This window comes from Bombus impatiens, unplaced genomic scaffold, assembly GCF_000188095.3.
Source record: "Bombus impatiens unplaced genomic scaffold, BIMP_2.2 scf_0102, whole genome shotgun sequence".
Lineage (NCBI taxonomy): Eukaryota > Metazoa > Arthropoda > Insecta > Hymenoptera > Apidae > Bombus > Bombus impatiens.
Genome location: NT_176521.1, coordinates 2,868,728 through 2,890,796, shown reverse-complemented (window position 1 = coordinate 2,890,796; position 22,069 = coordinate 2,868,728). Strand labels below are relative to the sequence as shown.

Sequence of the window (22,069 nt, the reverse complement as noted above, 5' to 3'; positions counted from 1 at the left end):
GAACAAGTTGCCGATTGAAAACGAAAGAGTAGCAAGAATGCAAAGGGAGGAACGTGATAGTGACCACCCCCTCTTCGTTTGTACAGATAGTGGTAGTCATGAGCGCGTTCGCTCTTCATTCTGACCGACTCGGTGGCCTTTAGTCGACCAGGCAAACCTATCGAGCGAAGAAGTAAGAAGACTCTCCGCGTGTGCCAAGCGGATAGAAGCTTGAATGTGACCGAGAATGCAGCCCGGAACGAGACGCGAGAGATTCTATTCGCCGATAATAGTGCTACTGTTGTTCCTATGTTTGATCGACTGTACCGCCGCTACGTGGAAAAGGCGGGAGGACAAGACCAAGTGTCCCAAAGTAAAGGGCATACGAAATTTTGACATATCCGAGGTACGTATCGTGTCACCTTTGATTATCGCTTGGTTGACGAAAATCCTTGGGGCTCCGTGAATGCTGTATTCGTTATTTATGGAGTTATTCGGTGTAATGTACCTATTGTGATTTCTTCTATTCGGAATCTAAATTTCAGATACTTTGATTTATTTAGTACCGTAGAGGATATATGTTGGATTCATCTTAGATTTGTGTTGTATGAAAGATAAATCGATTAGTTTTGTTGATGTTGACCATTTGGTTTCCAAAAAATTAAACAATAATCGTGTACTCTACTGGATGTTAAAATTAAGAAATTTTCAGAGAATCTAATTAGTTAATTTGATGCTCGAATGATTCGTTTGATTGTAAATCAATGTGAATCGAATTATATGAAAAATAAACAGAATAACTTCACTAAAGCTCGGTACAAAAGAATTACAATAATCTAAAGACACTTTTAAGTTATATAGATCCAAACGCAATTTACAATGAAAATACTTATACAATATAAAATTTTTAGGAAAGAGACGTTATTAAAATCTCGTTGATACAATATCTTCTTTTAATGTGAAGCATTATCAAACATGGTAACTTGGCGATACGTTAATGCTGATAATCAGCTGCTGAATTTTCCCTAATTGCTACATAGAACAGAATCGTTAAACATCGAGTTACATATCTCTCGTTGATGTTCTGATTTCATAAATAGACGATCACGACGGATTGCCGATCAATATGTACTTTGAATATATAATAATAATTGCGGGGGAGCGCAATTGGACCGCGTTTGTTGAATACTCCCGATCGTATACGGACGCGATAACAGGAATTACAATTTCCTCATGATATTGCGGTTCGATTGTAGTTAAAATATTGTAAGAGATGCGTTGTGCTTATAACTGACTCAAAATTTTGAAATTTTTCGACACAGTACGATTTATATAGTAGACAAGGACTCGCGTAAAATATCGCGAATCTTCTTTCAAAGGAAGACTTGGAGCAACTTATTTTTGGAACTTTATGCGTGTTTAAGGGAAGGCTATTTCGGACATATGTACCTTGCGTGCATTTAAAACTACTTCATTTCATTGAACACCTTTGTATAGTCTCAGATTAAACAGTTTGGCTTTAGAATTTTATTAATATTTATGTTTCTTATTAATACATTTTCACGTATGATTTATGTGATCTACGATCAGTTACTTTATCCATTTCAGTTGTTATTTCATAATACATCTATGTCAATAGGAAATGATAAAATTAAGAGAAAATTCGATCATCGTTTTCTTTTGCTCTTTTTTTGCCTCCGAAAATAATATTGAATTTACTTCTCATTATATTGATATTTGTATTATTTAAATCAAGCAATTTCATATTCGTAGTGAATCTATCTTTAAGATATTAAAATTTTCGTTTGCAAAATTGAATGCTTATTCGATGACCACTAGCAATACATGAGATAATCAGCTTTCCTTTTAAGAGGTTAATGTTGGTATTCTCTATTTAAATAGGCAATGAACTGAATCGGTTAGCTCCATTGATAACATAAAAAATATTGACACGATATTTATTTTTAGACAATGACGTTTTCAAACTCCAGATGTTTATTATTTCATTCCTGTTATCTGTTTGTAATTTGATGGCAAAACTAATTTTATGCATGAGCTGTATTACCCTCGTGTAATTTATAATGAATTATTGTTATTTTATGTTGTTAGTTTTATATTTCACAATTGGATTTAAATTGGATTTCCTTAATCCACATAAATGTTCATATGTCTATTTACATACAAATTCATATTGTGAATTCTTAAAATCGACAAACAATAAAGAAGTATTTATAAAGTTATGGCTCTCAGCTCACGAAAGTATAGTACTTACTGTTCTTCGTGGGTCTTAGACGGAACTGATAACGGGAATAGCTACTATAATCTCTTCACTTCGGGAAGCAACGAGCTATACATGTTACGTGACATTTTCCTTCGTGACTAGTTAACCACAAATAACATAAGTTTTAAATTTTGAGCTTCAAGCGTTCATTGCCTCATCAATCTCAATCTTTGTATAATTCAAAATCCTATTTAAGAAAAGAGTGTATTTTAAAACAAGTAAAATTGGAAAAATTTAATATTTATATAAAAATTCTATAACACTACCGTTACAAGATAATTATGAAAATATCTTACGATTAATTTTACCATTTTTGAATTGCATCAATCGAGAAAGAAAGGAATTAAGAAAAGAATTAAAAAGAAAAGAAACACTGTGAATTCTCGATGCTAAAAAAAGGATCAACTACGAATGAAATACGAATTTTCTTTCTTTGTTCACGGTGTGTAAATATCGACGTGCAGTTGAAATAATGATAATCAAGACAGAGAGATGGATGGATGTTCTACAGGAGATGAATGCACGGGAGGCAGAAAGGGGGACAGTTTTGCATTGCATGCCGAACTAAATGACAGTCCACGGCAACGACTGCACGACCTGCCTCACGTAAACACCGACGAACCTCTCTGCACCGTTTACACGAGACAGGGATACCGAATTTTCCACTCTCGCATAAATCATCTGTAGAATAGAGCACCTATCGCGATCGTCAAAAATATGTACATTATTTTTGAGACATGAAATGCTGCTTCGAAGAATTAAGTATATTCGATTCGAAATAGTGAATATTTTAGAACCAGGAAATCTTTTTCAACCAAAATGTTTTCACCAAGGTTACATTCACATTGAAATTACTAAAGTGATCAAAATAATTTATTATTTTTCGTAGAAATTTTTAAAACTTGTATTCATGCAAATTCTATGTGCAAGTTTTTGAAGAATATTTGAAGGCCTTAATAAAAAGTTGTAGAAGTGCTATTCATAGGAAAAATGGTGCACACATAAACATATTTTTCATAACCTTTTTCAAAATACTAGTAACCTATAATTTTCTAAGCTTTAGGATTTAACATATCACTTGTACCACTTCTTCTCCAAAGCCTATATTCATGAAATAACAGAACAATATTTAACGATAAACACACGTCTCCTGTTATCGATAGAATTATGTAAATTCTGATATTTATTTTCACGCTTAATATAATATTTTCGCTTATTAAACGTCCCATGCACTTACGTTTTGCTCGAGAACTTGCTTTCTGCTCTGTAGTCCGTTAGAGAGGTCAGATTAACATCACAGCGCGAATAACAAAACGAGTATTAGATGCGAATAGCTCCACGGATTACCAGTGAAGACACGTTCTGTGCTACATTAATAAAGAAATTGAATTTTTTGCAGTTTCTTGGATCGTGGTACATAGTGCAGTATTATGCAAGCTCGGAGGAAGCACTCGCATATAGATGCATGCGAGCCGAATTGTCGATTTCGCCTGAAAGCACAGAGGTTACCATGAATTTCACTTACAGTTTCACCGATGATCCGATTAATGAGCAACTTGTCGGCAACATCACTTGGAAGATTCCTTCTCCAGAATTACCTGCTCATTGGGTACACGCTGAATATCCGTGTAAGTATCAAGGACTTGCGTAAATATTTAATAAAATCTTTTAACGAATCTAATGAATTGCTCTGATTGTAGTGAATTTATAATACATTAGTAATCGAATGGACTTAAACTAACTTTAATTATTTAGTACGAGAAATTTTAATTAAGTATTTAAAGTATTCTTTGGTTTCTTATGAACAATCAGTGTCAAATTGCCATTTCACTATGCTAAAATAGACAATCAATACAACGATTTTCTAATTTCAAATGGAAAAAATACTTCATTTATTTGAATTAAATTAATGAAATATATGGTAGAATAAAATTCAGTGTTATATTCCGTTGGAAATGGTATTAAATATTTCAAATATTAAATGTTTCAAGGATTCGTTAACGTTCTGACACAAAAAGCGATGTTGATAACCTCAAAGAAGCAGAGTTTTAATTATCATTTCGTAGATAGATTTAGTTTCCAGAGGAAAAGCGGTAGTAGTATTATCTTTCACCAAAAAAAAGGATATATCTCAACCAGATAGATTACTTTTCTGAAAGATAAGAAATCAACTTCGCGCATTCATACATTATATAGAGGAACAGTTGAAAAGTAAGAATTGTTTACAGACAAATTTTTATTAATATTCGTTTTCACTGAAAGATTACCACTAAATTATTAGTATTAAATTATAGATATTTCTCTAATTTTAAGTATTGTAAAGAGAACGATTCTACAAAAGTTTGTATTTTAAACAACGGAAGCACTAATTTTAGCACTGACGAAGTGTGTTTTGTGAGAAAGATATGCTTGACAACCGGAAGCTACAGATATCTTCATAAATTATTTTAATGTTATGTACCAATATAACTTTTGATTTTTACTTCGACCATACGCTATACTTATCTAGCTCACAATCGCTACTATTCACGAGAAGCGTAGTTCACCCACTTTTCCCCCTTTTCTGTTCTCTACAGACATACAACTCTTCGTTTCCTATTCAATCGATTTAGTAGGTATCATGTTTGATTATCTTCTAAAAATATTTTGTATAATAGAGGTTCACGATACTTGAATGTTCTTTTTTGTATTAGGAATACGAATCTCAAGCAATATTTGTACCAAACACGAATTAGACTACTGATTTCACTAATGATAAATGAGGGTTGTGGAAAGTCTATATTACTCGTGAATAAAGCTTTAGAATGTTAATAAATGTAAGTCAAGAAATTTGACTTTAGTAATAATTTTTTTGTCCGATTTTACTTATTACGACAATATATGATAAGAGAAGCAAAAATTGATGCCATACATTTGTTCCATTCATTCGCTTACATCGATATTTTATATCTGATACATAGTATAGATACACCCGAGTATATGATACAATAAATGTCATGTATCTCGTACAGTAATTTCTTTCGAAGTTGTTTCAAACATTCACTAAAAGATGAATGAAGAAGAGTTATAGATTTACCTATACAAAGATAAAGGTAATTTTGAAGACTTTGAAAAAGAAAATAGCCACTTAATGATTTGTTTGAATCATATTATACCAAACAAAAATATTTTCAATTGGTTCACCAACAATAAAATAATCTAAGGTGATACATTGTATGAATCACCCTATAGATACACATATTGCCAAATAGCAATATCATGTAATTTATGAATTAACTTAACTCTTGAACAACATCCAAAGTTCTGAATTCTCATTCCTACTCGTATTTTGTAGATGAGGGCGTGTACAATACATATGTACTTGATTCGGACTACAAATCGTGGGCATTACTAATGCATTGCGCGGAACAGAGTAAAAGTCCTCGATATTTATCGAGCTTCATCATGAGTCGAGAGCCAAGTCTTGGAGCTAACGTTATTTCTTATCTTCGCGAGAAATTGCCCAGGTGAGTAACGACATGGTTTTATTTCTCTTGGACACGGATAACTAATGACTGAGCCTATGTGAGGATTTAATTAATACGGTGGATATCTAACACCATAGATTCATGAAATTTTTATCCCACTAGAATCCAGGCTTTCCCAGATGCACGACAGTTCGAAAGAGACTGGAAAGTTTATTCGATTGTTTTATTAAACGTATTTATTTATGAAGTAATTACATATGTGTATGTCTATGATATAGAATATTCTAGACTTAGCTTTTAGATTATTCAGCTTATGGTTTCTTGGAATATTTCTCACTGATACAAGTAGACTTGAATAGCTGAGCATTGAAAAATCGAATAAAATCAATATCGTTAAATTTTGTTATAAAATAATCTTTTATTCTATCATCGGTTGTTTCATGTTAGATTCGAGATTGAATTAGATTTGAGTTATAACTGTACAAAGTAACATTCAATAAATTTTGTTGAAGGAAATTCTTTTAAAGTATCATCAAATTAATTTTCTTATACGTTTTTTTTACAAAGGTATGATATCGATCTGGAGTACATGTTTGCTATGGACCAGAATCAGTGTAACAAGACAGAAACTTCCGGAATGGACCTGCTTCTCCCACCTTCGATAATACTTAAAAGAAATAACATGACACGGAAACATCCACTGAAAAGGAAGCATCGACGTATTTGAATTTAACATGGAATTGTTGTTTAAATAGGTAGGATATTATAATACGGTTAGTAGCGTAAATATAGTGCATTAGAAATATCATTTCAGTCCAAACGTTATTTAAATTACAGCAATGAAAAGATGACTAAGAAAGAGGAACAGCTCCTCTTTTAAAGATGAAAAATAGATACGGCTAAAGTTCCTCTGGAACTGTGAATAATTATGTAAAAATTTAGTACAGTAAACTTTCTTTGCGGACGGTCATGATATTAAATAAATTAAAATATTAAAATATTAAATATGCGTATTTTAAACGCGAAGTAGGTCATAGTAAATAAATAATAAATATAGATAGACGTGCGATTAAATTATGTGATCAGTCTAGGTACTTAAAACTCTAACGAACTTTTGCGTTGTTATTGAAGCACTCCGTATCATAAAACATGTAATATGTATTTCATACATTTTTGAGAAAAGTGATTAAAAACGTAAAATTATTGAATCAGTAATTTTATGCTCGGATATTAATCGTCGATTTAACATTTTGATAATTGCAAATTATACCTTCATGCTGCCACTTCTATTGAAGTAATATATTAATATATTGTGTGATAGCAGAGAACAATTGTATATAATATTATAAAATATGTACATTTGTAGTTAATAAGAGTATTTAATACAACGTTAAAAGAAATAGTTTATATTTTCTACATTATGAACAAACAATAATTTTTACTTGAGGCTTAATAATATTTAAAAACAGATAATTTTATTTCAATAGGTTTTATATTTTATTTTTTTATTACCTTTGTTAATATTTTATATAATAATATATATATAATAAATTATGTCATATTAACATTTGCTAGGATCTACCCAAAATTGATTCGTCGTTATTAACTCTTCATTCCTTAATTATAAAAGTATCTGGTTAAGGATAAGATCGGAATTACTAAAGTGGTTATACAAATATTAAATATAATAAAAAAAAATTGGAGTTTCAACATAAAAAAGATTGGATATACATTATGACGAAATTCCATGTATTATATGTATAATTATATTCCACGTATAATTAATAGATCAACAAGGAAGGCGATTAAGCAAAAGCTACGTAGACACTTTGGGCTAGTTTTATTAATTCAATTAACAACGTGTTATAATACTCTTCGTCTCTTTCTCTTACTTATAATTACATAATTGTAATGAACTGTTATTGTTTTCTTTAGACCCGTCGTCTTTCAACATCTTAGCGTAACTCATCCAAAGTCGCGGACACACACTTGCAGGAGCACGTAGGATCATTATGATCATCATCATTATCATCGTCATCATCATCATCATTACCACCATCATCACCATTAGAATCGTTATCGTAACAGTCGTCGTCATATAATCACCCAGCGCACCTAGTACTTAATTTTACTGGATATGGCAGCTACAACTTATAAGAAATATTACAAAATCACTGAAGATTCGTTCTTCTTGCGTTTCGACAGTTTCTCATTCACACATAAACGATCATACCGACACGAGCTTCCCTTAAAGTTTCACGCGACATTTCCTTTTTATTTTTCATCTTTTTCCCGTTTTTTCAACGATTTCAGACTTGTCTTCGTGTATTTGGTGGGCTTGCTGCTCGAAGAAATGATATTTCTCCGCAAAATATAGATAGAACAGTAGAACGTGCATCGATCTTCCTTTCTCTTTTTTTTTCTTTTTTATATAACTCCATCATCGAAGTATCGCGTTTAATAAAGGATAATTACACGCTCGATGACTAATATCGTGTGTCGAATAGGAAGAATGTAGTAAAACCTAGTAGTATGTGTACGCATGTTGTACGTGTTTGCAATTGTTATGTATACGTGTACTAACGTATGTTTCTTTTATCTTTTAGTATGCATGTACATATGTGCTGTTGCGTGTATTATGTGTGCGTATGTTCCTCTCGAGATCTTTATAAATAGTTGAGCTGTAATTGAACAAATTCTGAACAAAGCCGCGTGAGGGTCGATCACAACGCAGATCGCGAATGCAAGAGATTCACACCATACCCGTACGTACACGCACTCACTCCTTCGCTCTACGGGCTGTATATGCAAATTTCCTATTAGTCTTCTAGTAATTTAGTATTAATTAGTTACACAATTAATTTATTTAATCGCTTTTAATTAATTAACTAGTCGTTAAATCTGTTTCTCGTGAATCCGCGTTACTTGTCCGTGTACGTATCTGTATTTTATGTCCATGTGTAATTCTGTATATAATATATATTATATATTATATGTATTGTAATATATATATATATATTATATACATAAATATGTATATATATTACGTGTATATGTTTGCATTATGTGTATGTAACGTCGCGTTATGTTCATATAAGCGTCTACGTGTATGCACGTGTCACTGTGTGTGTACGTGTTCTAGACTTTTGTATTTTTTATCATTATACAACGTATTTTTTTCATTTTTCTTTAATGCGAGACGGTGTTTAGTATTATTTCATATAGTTTGGTAGACTATCTATTTACTTGAGTTTACGTGTTATAAATATCGTATAGTAAACCGCGTTCAGTTACTTCGTCATTCGATTATGCGCTTTGTACGAGGGTGCAATGCGAACCGAGTGATATTACATTTGAGATGTGTGTACATTGTACATGTGTATCGTATATCCAACGTAATCTCGTGGAAGTAGTTTTGCTGAGATCAACGCCGGTTCTAAGACGTTCGTTCGATGCGCGTCACTCGAACCAAAAGCAACACCGATAGATAGCGTTAAATAGATCTTGTAGATCGATATTCGGGTAGATGTTTTCTGACATCTTTGCTTCAGAAGAACGAGAAAAAGAAAATATATGATGAAGATGAAGAAATGCACGCGATTCGACGTCCTAGATTCGGCGAAAAATCAAAACGCAGCACAGGAAAGTTTCAGGAACCGTACTGAAACGCTCGAGTCAGGAGAGAAGGAAACAAAACGATACGGTTAAAGAATAGCGCTCGCGCATATACACGTACGAAGGTTCATCGCGAGTCTCACGACAACGGATGAACTTTGTGTAGATGTTAGAAGTACTAGACGAAATCGGCGAAGTTTCTCTACTGCTTAAAGTTACAGGTAAACGACTAACTGTCGATAGTCCGGTTTTCCTTTAAACTTGAACAGACAAAGATTGACTATTACGGTGGGATATCGGTGGCGGACTATCGGACAGCGCGGTCCTAGTGTTTTTTTTTTATTTCACTTTGTGTAAGTAGTTATAAGAGAGTATGATAAGAGGCAATTACAGGTTACGGATAGTCGATTGACAGATTTTTTTTCAAAGAACGGTACAAGTGTGTCCACTCGGTCAACATTCACGAACAGTTCGAACGACCGTTCCCCATTTTGATCCTCTTCGATAGAATGTAATCTTCGAAGAGCAAAATAGTCTCGCTGTTCTTCGATTCTATTTGGTAATACTCGCATCGCTTACCATTTTCTGCATCGCTATCGTACAGACCGTACCAGACTGACGAAAATTATATGTATAGCGATAAATTCGTGTAACGCGCGTTAAACGTGGCGCGAGGAATGTCTGGAGAGAAAATGCAAGAAACAAGATCACGGAACGAAGAGACAGGCGGAGAGGAAATGAATAGAGTGACAGTGAGAGAGAGAGAGAGAGAGAGAGAGAGAGAGAGAGAGAGAGAGAGAGAGAGAGAGAGAGAGAGAGAGAGAGAGAGAGAGAGAGAGAGAGAGAGAGAGAGAGAGAGAGAGAGAGAGAGAGAGAGAGAGAGAGAGAGAGAGAGAGAGAGAGAGAGAGAGAGAGAGAGAGAGAGAGAGAGAGAGAGAGAGAGAGAGAGAGAGAGAGAGAGAGAGAGAGAGAGAGAGAGAGAGAGAGAGAGAGAGAGAGAGAGAGAGAGAGAGAGAGAGAGAGAGAGAGAGAGAGAGAGAGAGAGAGAGAGAGAGAGAGAGAGAGAGAGAGAGAGAGAGAGAGAGAGAGAGAGAAGCGAAAACGCGCGAGGAGAGAAAGAGAGAAAACTGCACGATTAAAATAATCGTGAGGAAATTAATATCGTTCGTTTATATGACGACTCGTTGAATTGATCCATTAACCGAGACGATATATATCGAAGGATACGTGGAAAATCGTATTGCTTATATTTATCGAGGAAGTAATAATTACAGTCCTATGGAACTTATATATCGAAAAATCGAAACGTATGTTCTCTCTGCTTTTTTGATTGTCGTATTCTGCGCCTCGCGATAACATCAACAGTTTCGTCTCTTCGCCTCTACCCGCGGATTACAACGATAACGACGATTCAATAATAATTATAGAATAATTCAATTAGTAATGAAAAAAGTCAATGAACACACGGCCAAAGTCACGCATTCCAGTCGATATCGTGCTGTGGATCGATCGAAGAATTGACGGTAAATTCGTTCGTTCGATTGGTCCGACGTATTTATACGCGGCTTGTCTTGCTTTACGTATCGGCTATTTACGATTTATCATCGTGATAATTCCCCACGAACACCGCGAATTCTTACAGGCGTACAACGTTGAGAATATTTGTCGTTGGCCGTAGTAAAACGATCGCAGACGGACCGGTCGTTCGGTGGATCGCGATTCGATGATCACTGTTTCACATTCGATGAGCCATTACAGTTAGTGATCTGACGAATTGGCGAGGTTCGCTGTCAGTAGACCCAGGACACAGGTACCCATTGCGGTGTCGTATGAACCCGCTCGATGGCTGCCTCTAATTGTGCGATCGTCTCATCGATCTCGTTGTTGACGATGGTCAGGTCAAAAAAGTGACCGTACGCTTGCTTCAGTGAATCCGATTCTTTCGCCAGTCTTTCCAAACTTCCGTCGCACTGAAACACGTATTAAACGTTGCTTCAACATTTCCAAACATGGAGAAGTACGTTGAGGATTTATTACAATAAAACGAGTCAAGGAAATTAACTTTCTTTATAGAAGAGATGATACAGGGTATCCACATTGTTAGTTCTCGGTGTTCTTTTGTAAAGAAAATAGAAGAGGGCAAAGTCTCCCTCTTTTTGTGATTTTTCACATTTGCTACGATTTATGAGTAATGATGAAACCATTAATGCTTTAACTGATCATCTATAATAAATAGTGTTCATGAATACATTTTACTAGAATATTTACTAGAATTTACTAGAATATATTCATTATGTTTTTGGTAATACTAATATTCATGTAATAGTAATATTAACTTTATTGTGTAGCTTCCATTTTGCCGAAAAGTATACACATTATAAATTCAAGAATCATCTTACCTACATCAGGATTTAATAGCATCTTTCGAAAAACATAAATTAAAAATTACTCTTCTTGAAGCTATTGTTCACTGTCAATTATTTTTCAACTATTTTTGTGCAATTCATATATTTTGAATTAGTTACTTCTACTGTATATATTTACCTAACTACTCACGCAATTCTCGATCCCAGTGAATTCAATTAAACGCAAGCGTTCAAGTTTCATAATCTCGTCAACGGGCAATTAATTGCTCAATTAGTTGATAGTTAAGCTCGCGACGGTAGTTAGCTCGATTCCCCCAGGAAGATGTTAACGATCAATATCGTACTTACATCAGGCATATTTGGGAATACCGGAGCTGCGATGAAAACTACATAAGGCGCGAACTCCGCCGTACGCAACACTTTCAAGGCTTGAGGCTCGACGTCCAATATCGCCACCTTGCCTTCTTCGTGTATTTTGCGGATTGTTTCGAGTTTCGTTCCATACATAGCGTTTTCGTGCGTACCTATGGAAAGATTTAAGTTAGAAAATTCTTTATGTAAAATGTAAAAGGACTTGACAATGATTTATTTACCATATTCGAGGTATTCATTGGCAGCGATGTCAGCCATCATTTCATCATGCGATATGAAATAATAATTGCGACCGTTCTCTTCGTCGTTCCGTGGAGGCCTCGTTGTATCTAAAAAATCAGGCAATTTTGATTTTAATTCACTATTTTTTTAGTAGACGTGTTTTGATCTATGTTTGCAAATTGACTTCTGGCATTGAATTTTGTTAATGGATTGAAATATGAAATTTTGTAGTTGGTAAATTGCGAACACGAAACATTTCGTGTTTGTAATGTTCAACAGTGGTATTATAAGGTAATAAAACTACAAGTGTCCATTAGTTCCACATAAGAAATATTTGTATATAAATTTTATGGTATTAGAATATTTAATACTGGATATTTTTAAGAAATGTAAGTTGAAACGAAAATTTTTTATACTTACGTGGAATAGGATAGGCATATTTGTCAGGATGCTTCGCGATAATGGTATTTTTTATCTGACGACGACCGACACCATGTGCTCCCAGTAACACTAACGTTTTCCGTTGGAATGCAGGATCTGAAAAAAATTATCATAAATATTAATAAGAAATGCTTAAAGAAATATTTAAATATTTAAGTTGATTATTTAAAAACATAAGATACATCTTCATTCATTTCTCCCATAGAAAACTACGTTTTAGTTTAATAAAATGTTTATCTTTTATCTTTTAAGATAAACACAAAAATAGAAATTAATTTTAAAATATTGTAGTATTCAAATTATATTCACGTGTATCCTTTAAGTCGTTCTCTTTTCTACTGGTTATCGCTCTCTACTCAATTTTAATACAAATGTTCATTCAATTTCCAACCTCAGAACTCCACTTGTAACTTGTAACCCAATTACCCGAATCACTCATTCTAACGCACATACAGAAGTTCGTAATCAAATCATATTAATTTCCACTAGTAAATTTTTATGGTTGAATCGTTTAAAAGATCCTTTTATCACATACTGTTTTATTTTTAAGATTTATTAATCATAAGCTAATTTTAATCTTAACAAATTTAATTACATTGAAAATCAATAAAGGTCTTAATTAAGACTAAGATTAAGATTAAGATATAATCTACACAGAAGAATAAATTGTCACACAGGTACTTACAAGGAAGCTTAACGACCTCTTCGTAGGTGACCAGATCCAGCTGGTCAAAGACTGCGTTGTGTTTCGCGAGATACTTATCCTTGTACTGCTTCTTTTTCCGGCCAAATATTGAGCAATTCACTGGAAATGCAAAAAATTGATTAGTCGAGCAGTTGAAATAAATATCATTTCACAGAGCCACTTGAAATCGTATATCCTGTAAAAGAATTATTTCTGACTCCTGTATGTTAAATCAATAACCAATTCTTTATAGAGTTCGAGGATTTTGCGTTATTATTAAAGAGCGTAACTAATAGAAGAATATATTTGAACTTATTAAGTTCGTATCTCTTATTCATCAACAGCAATATGTAGATTAATTTGTAAACAAGACGATTTTTATTTCTGCGAATTGAGATAAAAATGAAATAAAAATTTATTCTTGGAAAAAAGAAAGGAATTATTGACTTCGTTAAATGGAAAGAGAATTGGGCTTTCAGTAAATTGAATAAATTCGTTGGATAGTTAAAGAAATTGATTATTTCAACATACAAGATCGCTACGAGATTGATTCAATCCAAATAATTATCTAGCGCTGAAGTTTTTTTTTCTGTGCAGGCTATTTCATAACATGAAAGTACTTTTATATCATAAAGTCGTAGAAAGAGATTATTAACCAGAGATTGCTCTTTCTGCATTTTTAATTTATTAAACTCAAACCCAATGCTTCAAATAATTTAGTTTAATTTGAATAATTGTTTCAGAACACGAGTTTATTATAGATTGCACGATATGTCAAATATGTCTATGGGATGTTTAAATATTGATAAATTTGTTTTAAATAGAGACACATTGACCATATGTTGTAAATAATAATTTGTTGGTAGGAAAATTAACGGGAATTATATGATGCAAATAATTAATTAATTAATTGACTTTTTGACATCAATTCCTAGCTTTAGTATTCTAAATTACAATAATTTCCAACGTGTAAATCATTCCACAATTAACTCAATATTCAAACTAATAATTCTTCTTTTCATTATTTTATTATTACTATATATTAAAGTTATATCCAACAAGTTAGTTAAAGCTTCCTTATATTTGAATACATAATTCCGACGTTTCGTGGCAATTTACGTCTCATATTAAAAAACAACCTGCATACAACGAGAAGAACAGTCCCAGCGGGTAATACAATACACGATCAACGATAGAAAATTACTTCGTTTCAAGATGAAAATAAATAAATATAGAAGAGTAACTCATTATCAACTGCTATGCCATTCATAAACGTATGTACGTTCCTTGAAATTCGTTCATAGTGTAACGTGTAGGCTGTAATCGAAACACTCAGCAAAGTCTATTATCGCTAATTAGCATTCTCCTTGAATGCCCGAATGAGCATTTTACGCGCAATAGAAGTGAAGAACTACTTCAGTAAATGTCAATCACTGTGTAAGCATATTCTCTCTAATGGTAAAGAGATTTCATTCAATCAGCCAGTTTTACATAGAAGCCATAACCATAAAGGAGGGCGTGGGATTCCCACTGAGATGGGTGTTCCAGCAGGTCACAAGATGAAAGTTGAAGGGCATATCCTCGGGTGGTTTCTCTGTGTATATGTGTGTATGTATGTGTGAGATCTTTGAGAATCGGCGTCACGATCAGAGCATAATTATGACGAGTTTGAACGATTTTAGAAATGATAGATAATTTATGGGCAATTGAAATTGTAATAATTTAGTAATAGTATTTGGATACTATTAGTCACTTCCTCTTCGGGTTGGAATGTTGGAAACACAATGAAGTGCGAATATAATAATATTTTTTTTTAGTACTTAATCCGAAATATAAATAAGTAGGAATTATACGAATAATTTTGAGAAGTTAAGAGAGGTGTATTTCAAAAAGGTGGACCACAAATTTAAAGATGTAAAATAAAAGAAAAAAAGGTTCATACAAATATATGTCGATAGATAAATAATGGCAGCAAGAATAGATAGTCAAAATAGATATTTTTAGTTTCTTCCATAAGATTCGATGCATGATTTAAACTGATCTTGTCACAGATTGCCAAATTCATTCAAAAAGATTTTTGGACTATATTACTATAATATATTCGTGTGTATGATATATGTATATACTGCATAATATATGCTACACATTATAATACGCATTATAAAACGCATTGAAACATTTGTTTATATGAATCTTTTCTCTCGCTTCAACGCATAGAATTTCTATATAAGCTTGTTCAATCTTTTCGAAACACACTATGTATCATCATGTTATGTTGTTTTTTCAACTGTGTCATTTTATTACAGTGATATAAAATTATTATAAGTAATTTACACTCTATAATCGTCCTCACGAGAGAAATAAATTCAATAGATAGTAACGTTCAAAATGAAAGTCGAATTATGTTCGTTCAAAATCTCAACATAATAATGCTGCGACGATGTGCTTGCGAGTGGTGTCGTGCGAAACAAGCGTAAGTGCGTGAAACGTTTAGCGAAAGCATGCATCGAAGCACGCCACGTGAAAGCATGTTCTGTATTACGTATAGTAACTCGCTGTACAAAGTATAATACTAAAGTAAAATAACAAGATAGAAAAGGATCTACTAGTTTGTGAAAACTCCATGGAATGAAGTGTTCTTATTACCCCATATAATATAATTCAATCTAGTAATTTCAATTAATAATATTATTTATTATTTATTTATTTATCTGTTATTTATATTACAACACACAGAACATTTAAATAATATTTCCAATGAACACTTGTCTCTTTCTATAAAGAATTTGCATAGAAAATTTTATGTTCTATATGTTGTATCAATTACAAACTATTTCTTACAAAAATTATAAGTTGTAGCGTGTACATATGAATGATAAAAGATTATAAGATAAAAGAATTGTAAATTGCTACATACTTAAATTATAATAGAATTTATCGTTTCAGAATTATTGCTTTAAAGTTTGATTTTATAATAATTGCTTTAAGTTAAGATCGAAACTGACATCAACACTGTCTGTTAATAATAGTAATTTTCTGATTCAATTTAATTTAGCATTTCAAAGTTATATAGATCCTAGATTATATATTGCATTAACAATAACAAAAAGTCGCAAATTTTTAACTGCATATTAAGTACCAGATGTATCAGAGTTAAATCTGTACAAGATCTGATAACTTAAAAAAAAGAGTACGTACAATGTTAATCAAATAGGAGGTGATGATATAGGGGATGATGAAAGGAAACTTTTTGGAGGGAATAAATATATATTCATTTTCATTTAATTTTTTAATAATAAAACTTTAGAGTTTGTGGGCCTTTACTGACGAATCATAAGTTGTTCTCATACATGGTGTTTCATAGGTTTTAAATAAGAAATTATATATTGTTTGATATGAAGGCTAAATAATTTTATTTTTATATCTTATTAATGTAGCTAGCTAATTGTATTGGATGACAAAGTTTTAGTCATATAGTAAAATAATAAATTACCTTCGTTGCGATTTTATTTTCCAGTACGCATTATTTTGTGTTCCACATAATTCGCTGATTTACTTAGTGCAAAACTGCAGCTGACAGAACAATACAACCTCCATGTAGCAGAAACAATATGTAATTTGTTGTTTGAAACTTCAATAAAACTCCAGGGAAATGAATAATGTATTTGTATTAATAGGCAAGCAAAACAACATTTTTAAAGCTTTCTTGCTAAAAATACAGCGAGGTTGGACATAACATTTATTAAACAGAAAATATTCCTTCCATCATTCCCTATTATTCGTTATTTCACTGACCTGTGGTTTTGAAATGTAAATATTGGTACAAAACTATTCATGTCAGCCCAACTATTTATGTTGTCCCAGATGTTTAACGACTCGTGATGATGAGATGTATTGCATGATTCGATATGTACGAAAGAAAATATACATGTATATATTGAGAACATTTAAATGAAATTATCATAAGCACAAAGATCTCTGATTTTCGATCGATCATTTTCATTGGTGAGACTCAAAGCCATTCGCTCTTTCTTTTTAAAAAAAAGAAAAGATATAGCGCCAAGTTAATTTCCTGAAGGTTAGTTTCCTCAGAAAAATAGTGTTTCCTTTTATTCTCGTCAAATTAATGCGTGTGTTTGAAAGCACGGAACGAGTATATTTTGTATTTCATGCGGACTACACGGTTCTACGTGACTCTACGCGTTGTCTACCTGAAGGCAGAGTCATACCTGTCGAACCGTCGCAGCCTTCGGTGTGAGAAGAACATCCTCCTTCTCCTTCAGCATCTAGCCCCGCACAACACAAAATAACAGCTGTATCACTGAAGCTAATCATTTCTTTTTCGACCTATCATTCTGCTCTGTTAATCACGATGCACGGTTCCGCAATCATTTTTTTCAAAAGTTTCTCCTTCTTTTATTTTCTGTATTCTAGTAATTTCTTCTATTCTCGTTTGCTCATTATTTTTGACAGTAAAGATATGTACACTTCTATTTACAGTAGACAGAAAGGATACGAGGAGAAATAAGAAATGCTCATTTTTAGTATTTTTACATTTTGGATGGTATATTATGTTGCTGGTAATTGGGGCTATGGAACTGTCGAGTCAGGAAGGATTACAAAGCAAAAATATTTATATCAGATAAAGTTAAAAGTGTTAACTTTATCTCTATTCTTATTTTATTTTTAACTTTTTCCCCTGATTAGAGGGATTGAATAATTCGAATCTCCTCTCTCTTCCTACTTTCACCATTTTTAATTAATCAAAGTCTGCATTATGTTAGGAGTAATAAAAATTCATGCATATACTCAATAATTGAAGAGGGAGTAATTTAAAATATTGGAGGCTGGTTAATGATATTAAGAGTGGATATTTTGTGCTTTGTTCCAATATTCTACATTCTACAGTATTCAATTTAACGAAATTACAATAATGCAGAGCGATTATTCGTGTGTGTGTTTGCTTACATCTTTCCAAATACCTACCTAATGAAAATACATGAACTCGATACCGTGAACAGTAATAAACGATGTAGTTGATTTTATCGAACCACGCCTTTCTATCGATCTAAAGTATTAAAACTTGTTTTTTTTTTTAGATAAAATTGTTTTGCAACGATTTCCCTTCTCCTTACCCTTCGCATTATCATTTCATACAATAATTATAATTTTTATGTTATATTGTTATGTTATTTTATGTTATAATCTTTTACAGCAAACTATCCTAAACATAGAGGAAGGCTGGAATATTTCTGTATCACGTCGAGGAACAAAACGTTCAGAAGAAATACATTACACGTCAAAATGAATAAAACAATCCTCCATTATACAAAATTGGTTCTACAAAAAGTTTCGCGAATCGAACTGCGTGGGCTCGTTCGATTGAAAATTGCAATTTCATTATTTATAACCACGCACGATCAATCATTGAAACACTCAACTTTCGTAATCATTCGTTCCATCGCTGGAGAGATGAAGAGAGAAAGAAAGAAACAGAGAAAAAAAAAATACGCAGAATGAACTTGGTAGATTTCTCGTGAACCAGTATCGCACGATAGACATGACTGACATCGAACGATACTACATGCTCCATTGAAAATCTGCGCACATCTAACAACACATACATGACATCATATTCACCAGCACATTTGTTTCATGGCAGCAGCGAGAGTAGTGGAGATTAATCGGAGAATCAAACGTGACAGGGTTTGATAATGGATAGAGTAAGGCAATGGTAAAAACGCGGCAAAAATATTTCGTTTTCCGTTCTGAATATCAGACAGAATGCGATCTGCTGGAACCTATAATTACCCTGAACTCGTTCGATGCTAGACTACATGATGAGAGAGAGAGAGAGAAAAAAGAACGTTCTTTTACTGCTGCAGTCATATCACAGAAGTTAATTACGGCTGCTTTCCGTGTTTTATCCTTCATGCGATCAAATCCTCTTGACAGTCAGGTTTGATCTCGTTACGAGATAGCCAGGGAAAATTGATGAAAATATGTGTATTTCAGAAAATATTTAAATTTGATGTTAACAGGATGAAATTATTTATACTGTTGTTTTAAGTAATAGAATTAAGTGGAAATAAATGTTGTACGACTTGATAATATACAAGCAACATGATGTATACTTTAGACCTATTAGTAAATTCACGTTTATTAATTACGATATTAAACGTCGTTATAATGCACAACTATATTATGAACCCTCAGTAACTACTTCTTTCTGTAGTATAATTAGAAAATTACAGAGGAACACATGAGAATACATATAAATTTTCCTGTTCGGGATCGGCCAAAAAATCATAGAAATAAAGGGTAAAGAATTTATTTTAATTCGTTTCCACAACAACTAAATTCTTGAGAATGAAATTACGCTGTTTATAATGGACCATGATTAGAAATAGTATATATTTTAAATAGATAAAAAGACCATATTTTGTTTATAAAAAAATACTATAAATTTGAAGAAAAGATGTCTCTATATCAAACATGTGCTTATAAGCTACAAATCAATAGAAAATTGTATGATAGCCGCTGCAGGTTAATTTCAAACATAAAAAGATTAACTCAAAAACTGCATTTCTGATGATAATTATTAAATATTCATATTATTATAGCGTAACAAATGAAATGCCCAATTCTGTTATATTACCTTTCTATACGTTTTCTTATAGTAGTTATTTTTATCTTTGTAGATCATTTTATATATCATCTTAAAGCTATGAATTTTCTCTTTCAAATTCTTGGAAAATTCATAACTTCATTAAAATATGTATTGCATATATCTAATGGTTTAGTCTCATTTTCAGGAAGCAAGCGATCACTCCGAAGAAATTGGTCAGTTTGACTATTATACTGACATATGTATAAAATGTTAGTTTTTCAACTTATACATACATATAAACGAATCTTTTTCTTTAGCATTCATTGAAATATGAATCATTGGACATTTGGTCTGTTACAAGTAAAAGTAATATTCTCTTAAAAAACAACTAGCTTGTGCGCTCATCTACGAATAAACTTGACCACACCAATTATTCAATTGTTACCTTGTTCTTGCTTGTTCTTTTCCATTGCCATGTAAGCGATACGTCGTTCCTGAAGTTCAGGCGAAGGGATCAATCCCGCGGAACCGGCCGCGTTATCCTTCTGCGCCTGCCACCAATAATGATCGTCCTTGCTGATGATCTGCAGTATATCGCCGGTTTTAAACGCGATTCCAGCTTGTGCGCACGGTATCAGCTCATCTTCCAACGGATCATAGTCGAATTGTGCTCGAACGAATATCTGTCGGTGCAGAAAGATTCAACTATTAGCTTTATTTGTCGCATTATTCAACGGGATCATTTTCGATTGGTCGCTGTATCAGTGATCCTATATGAAATCGGTGAAATGACATCGAGAGTTCTTGACACTGCTCAAAAATGTTACTGTGACGCGAAAAGGGAGACAGAGAGGAAACAAAATGAAAGAAAAATAAAAAAAAAAGATGATAACAACAGTTTAACGGTGCAGAAAATTGGTATCGTGACATAGTAATCGTACAAATTGTGGGTGGTGGTGGGGTGACACTTGACAATTTTCGCACTCAGATCACCGACACCATTTAGGTTAATAGAGAATCACATCGAAGATAAATTAATCGTTGGCCTAAAACGCGTCGGCGAAACGTTCGTTCTACGACGTTATCGATCGCTGTGTCGATGCTACTTACGTTAGCCCAGGTTATGCTATCGCAAATTAATCGAACCACTGCGAAAAATAAGCGGAGAATGCGACAAACGCTAAGCGATTTGGCGCTGGCGATAGTTCTTGCAGACAGCATGTACACTTCGTTTTAATGAAATAACTAGTTTGTTAGATTATTATTGTTGGTGAATACCATTCCATTTCTTTCTCCGATCTAGTTTGATAGCGTTTGATGCGTTTACAGCGAGTAAGCGCAACGCGACATAGGCATTTACAACGAGATTTTGTACTCAGCTTGAATTGCTATCAGCGATCGATGCGTAGCACGAATCATTCACACCTTTGAAGCATCGAAAAACACTTTACGAAAGGGGATTTTTCATTGTTTCCTTATGAACATGACGGAAGTGAAGGGTTTCAATACTTGATACAACATAGTAAAAAGTTCACCTTCAAATTACAGTGTAATGTTATAATGAGTATTATGAAAGACATTCGATAATAAAATATTCGGATACTTCTGCAATTTTGGTAATGCAATCTGCGAGTTAAAGTAAAATAAGAGTAACATATTTCATCAAATCTATATGCATATCTGTAGTAGGTATAAAAATATTTTAGTAGGATTAATAATAAATTCTTTTCATATAAATAACATATTGATTCCATATCGCGAAAAAGCAAACATAAAATTCTAGTGTGTATTTTTAATTAACGAAACGTTGCAATTTCACGAGAATTAAAATTTTATTAAATTTGTTCAATCAAAATGGTATTCGCAGACCGATTTCTGTATCTTTATGTATTCAATAAATATATAAAAATTAAATTCCAAATACGAATTAAAATTATATTGATCAAAAAACAAGTAAAAGAATTAATATTTGTTTAATTCGTGTGCGAATTATTGCAAACATTTTTATCCAATTCGAGCAAGGACAGAGCA

At 32.9% G+C, this 22,069-nt stretch overlaps 2 protein-coding genes across 12 annotated transcripts in view; one reads left to right on the top strand and one right to left on the bottom strand.

Moving 5' to 3' along the window:
- Window positions 1-226: 226 nt before the first annotated feature.
- On the top strand, window positions 227-7,643 carry LOC100750067 (apolipoprotein D). Of its 2 annotated transcripts, XM_012380683.3 has the most exons (5): window positions 227-385; window positions 3,660-3,888; window positions 5,595-5,766; window positions 6,295-6,482; window positions 6,565-7,643. In XM_012380683.3, the coding sequence occupies exons 1-4, from the start codon at window positions 227-229 to the stop codon at window positions 6,452-6,454; spliced, it is 720 nt and encodes a 239-aa protein (XP_012236106.1). In that variant the 3' UTR covers window positions 6,455-6,482; window positions 6,565-7,643. The 2 variants fall into 2 exon arrangements, with proteins under 2 accessions (XP_012236106.1, XP_024220346.1); XM_024364578.2 differs by having other exon boundaries at window positions 6,295-6,600.
- Window positions 7,644-10,556: 2,913 nt separating this feature from the next.
- LOC100749869 (peripheral plasma membrane protein CASK) overlaps window positions 10,557-22,069 on the bottom strand; it is a 263,940-nt gene continuing 252,427 nt past the window's right edge. For 6 of the 10 annotated variants that reach the window (XM_012394923.2, XM_024364716.1, XM_012394924.3 and 3 more), the window contains 7 exons: window positions 20,484-20,721; window positions 17,658-17,714; window positions 13,429-13,548; window positions 12,723-12,839; window positions 12,302-12,409; window positions 12,057-12,232; window positions 11,133-11,312 (listed from right to left, as the gene is read on the bottom strand). In XM_012394923.2, the coding sequence (XP_012250346.1) occupies window positions 11,133-11,312; window positions 12,057-12,232; window positions 12,302-12,409; window positions 12,723-12,839; window positions 13,429-13,548; window positions 17,658-17,714; window positions 20,484-20,721 (996 nt within the window). Of the gene's footprint in view, window positions 11,313-12,056; window positions 12,233-12,301; window positions 12,410-12,722; window positions 12,840-13,428; window positions 13,549-17,657; window positions 17,715-20,483; window positions 20,722-22,069 lie in introns of all 10 variants that reach the window. The other 4 variants (XM_024364718.1, XM_003486179.4, XM_024364715.2 and 1 more) reach the window with 3 other exon arrangements.

Coding starts and splice junctions, on each gene's coding strand:
- LOC100750067 (XM_012380683.3), top strand. CDS start 227: ATGCAGCCCGGAACGAGACGCGAGAGATTCTATTCGCCGATAATAGTG. Junction 3,889..5,594: donor GGTACACGCTGAATATCCGT/GTAAGTATCAAG, acceptor CGTATTTTGTAG/ATGAGGGCGTGTACAATACA. Junction 5,767..6,294: donor CTTCGCGAGAAATTGCCCAG/GTGAGTAACGAC, acceptor TTTTTTACAAAG/GTATGATATCGATCTGGAGT.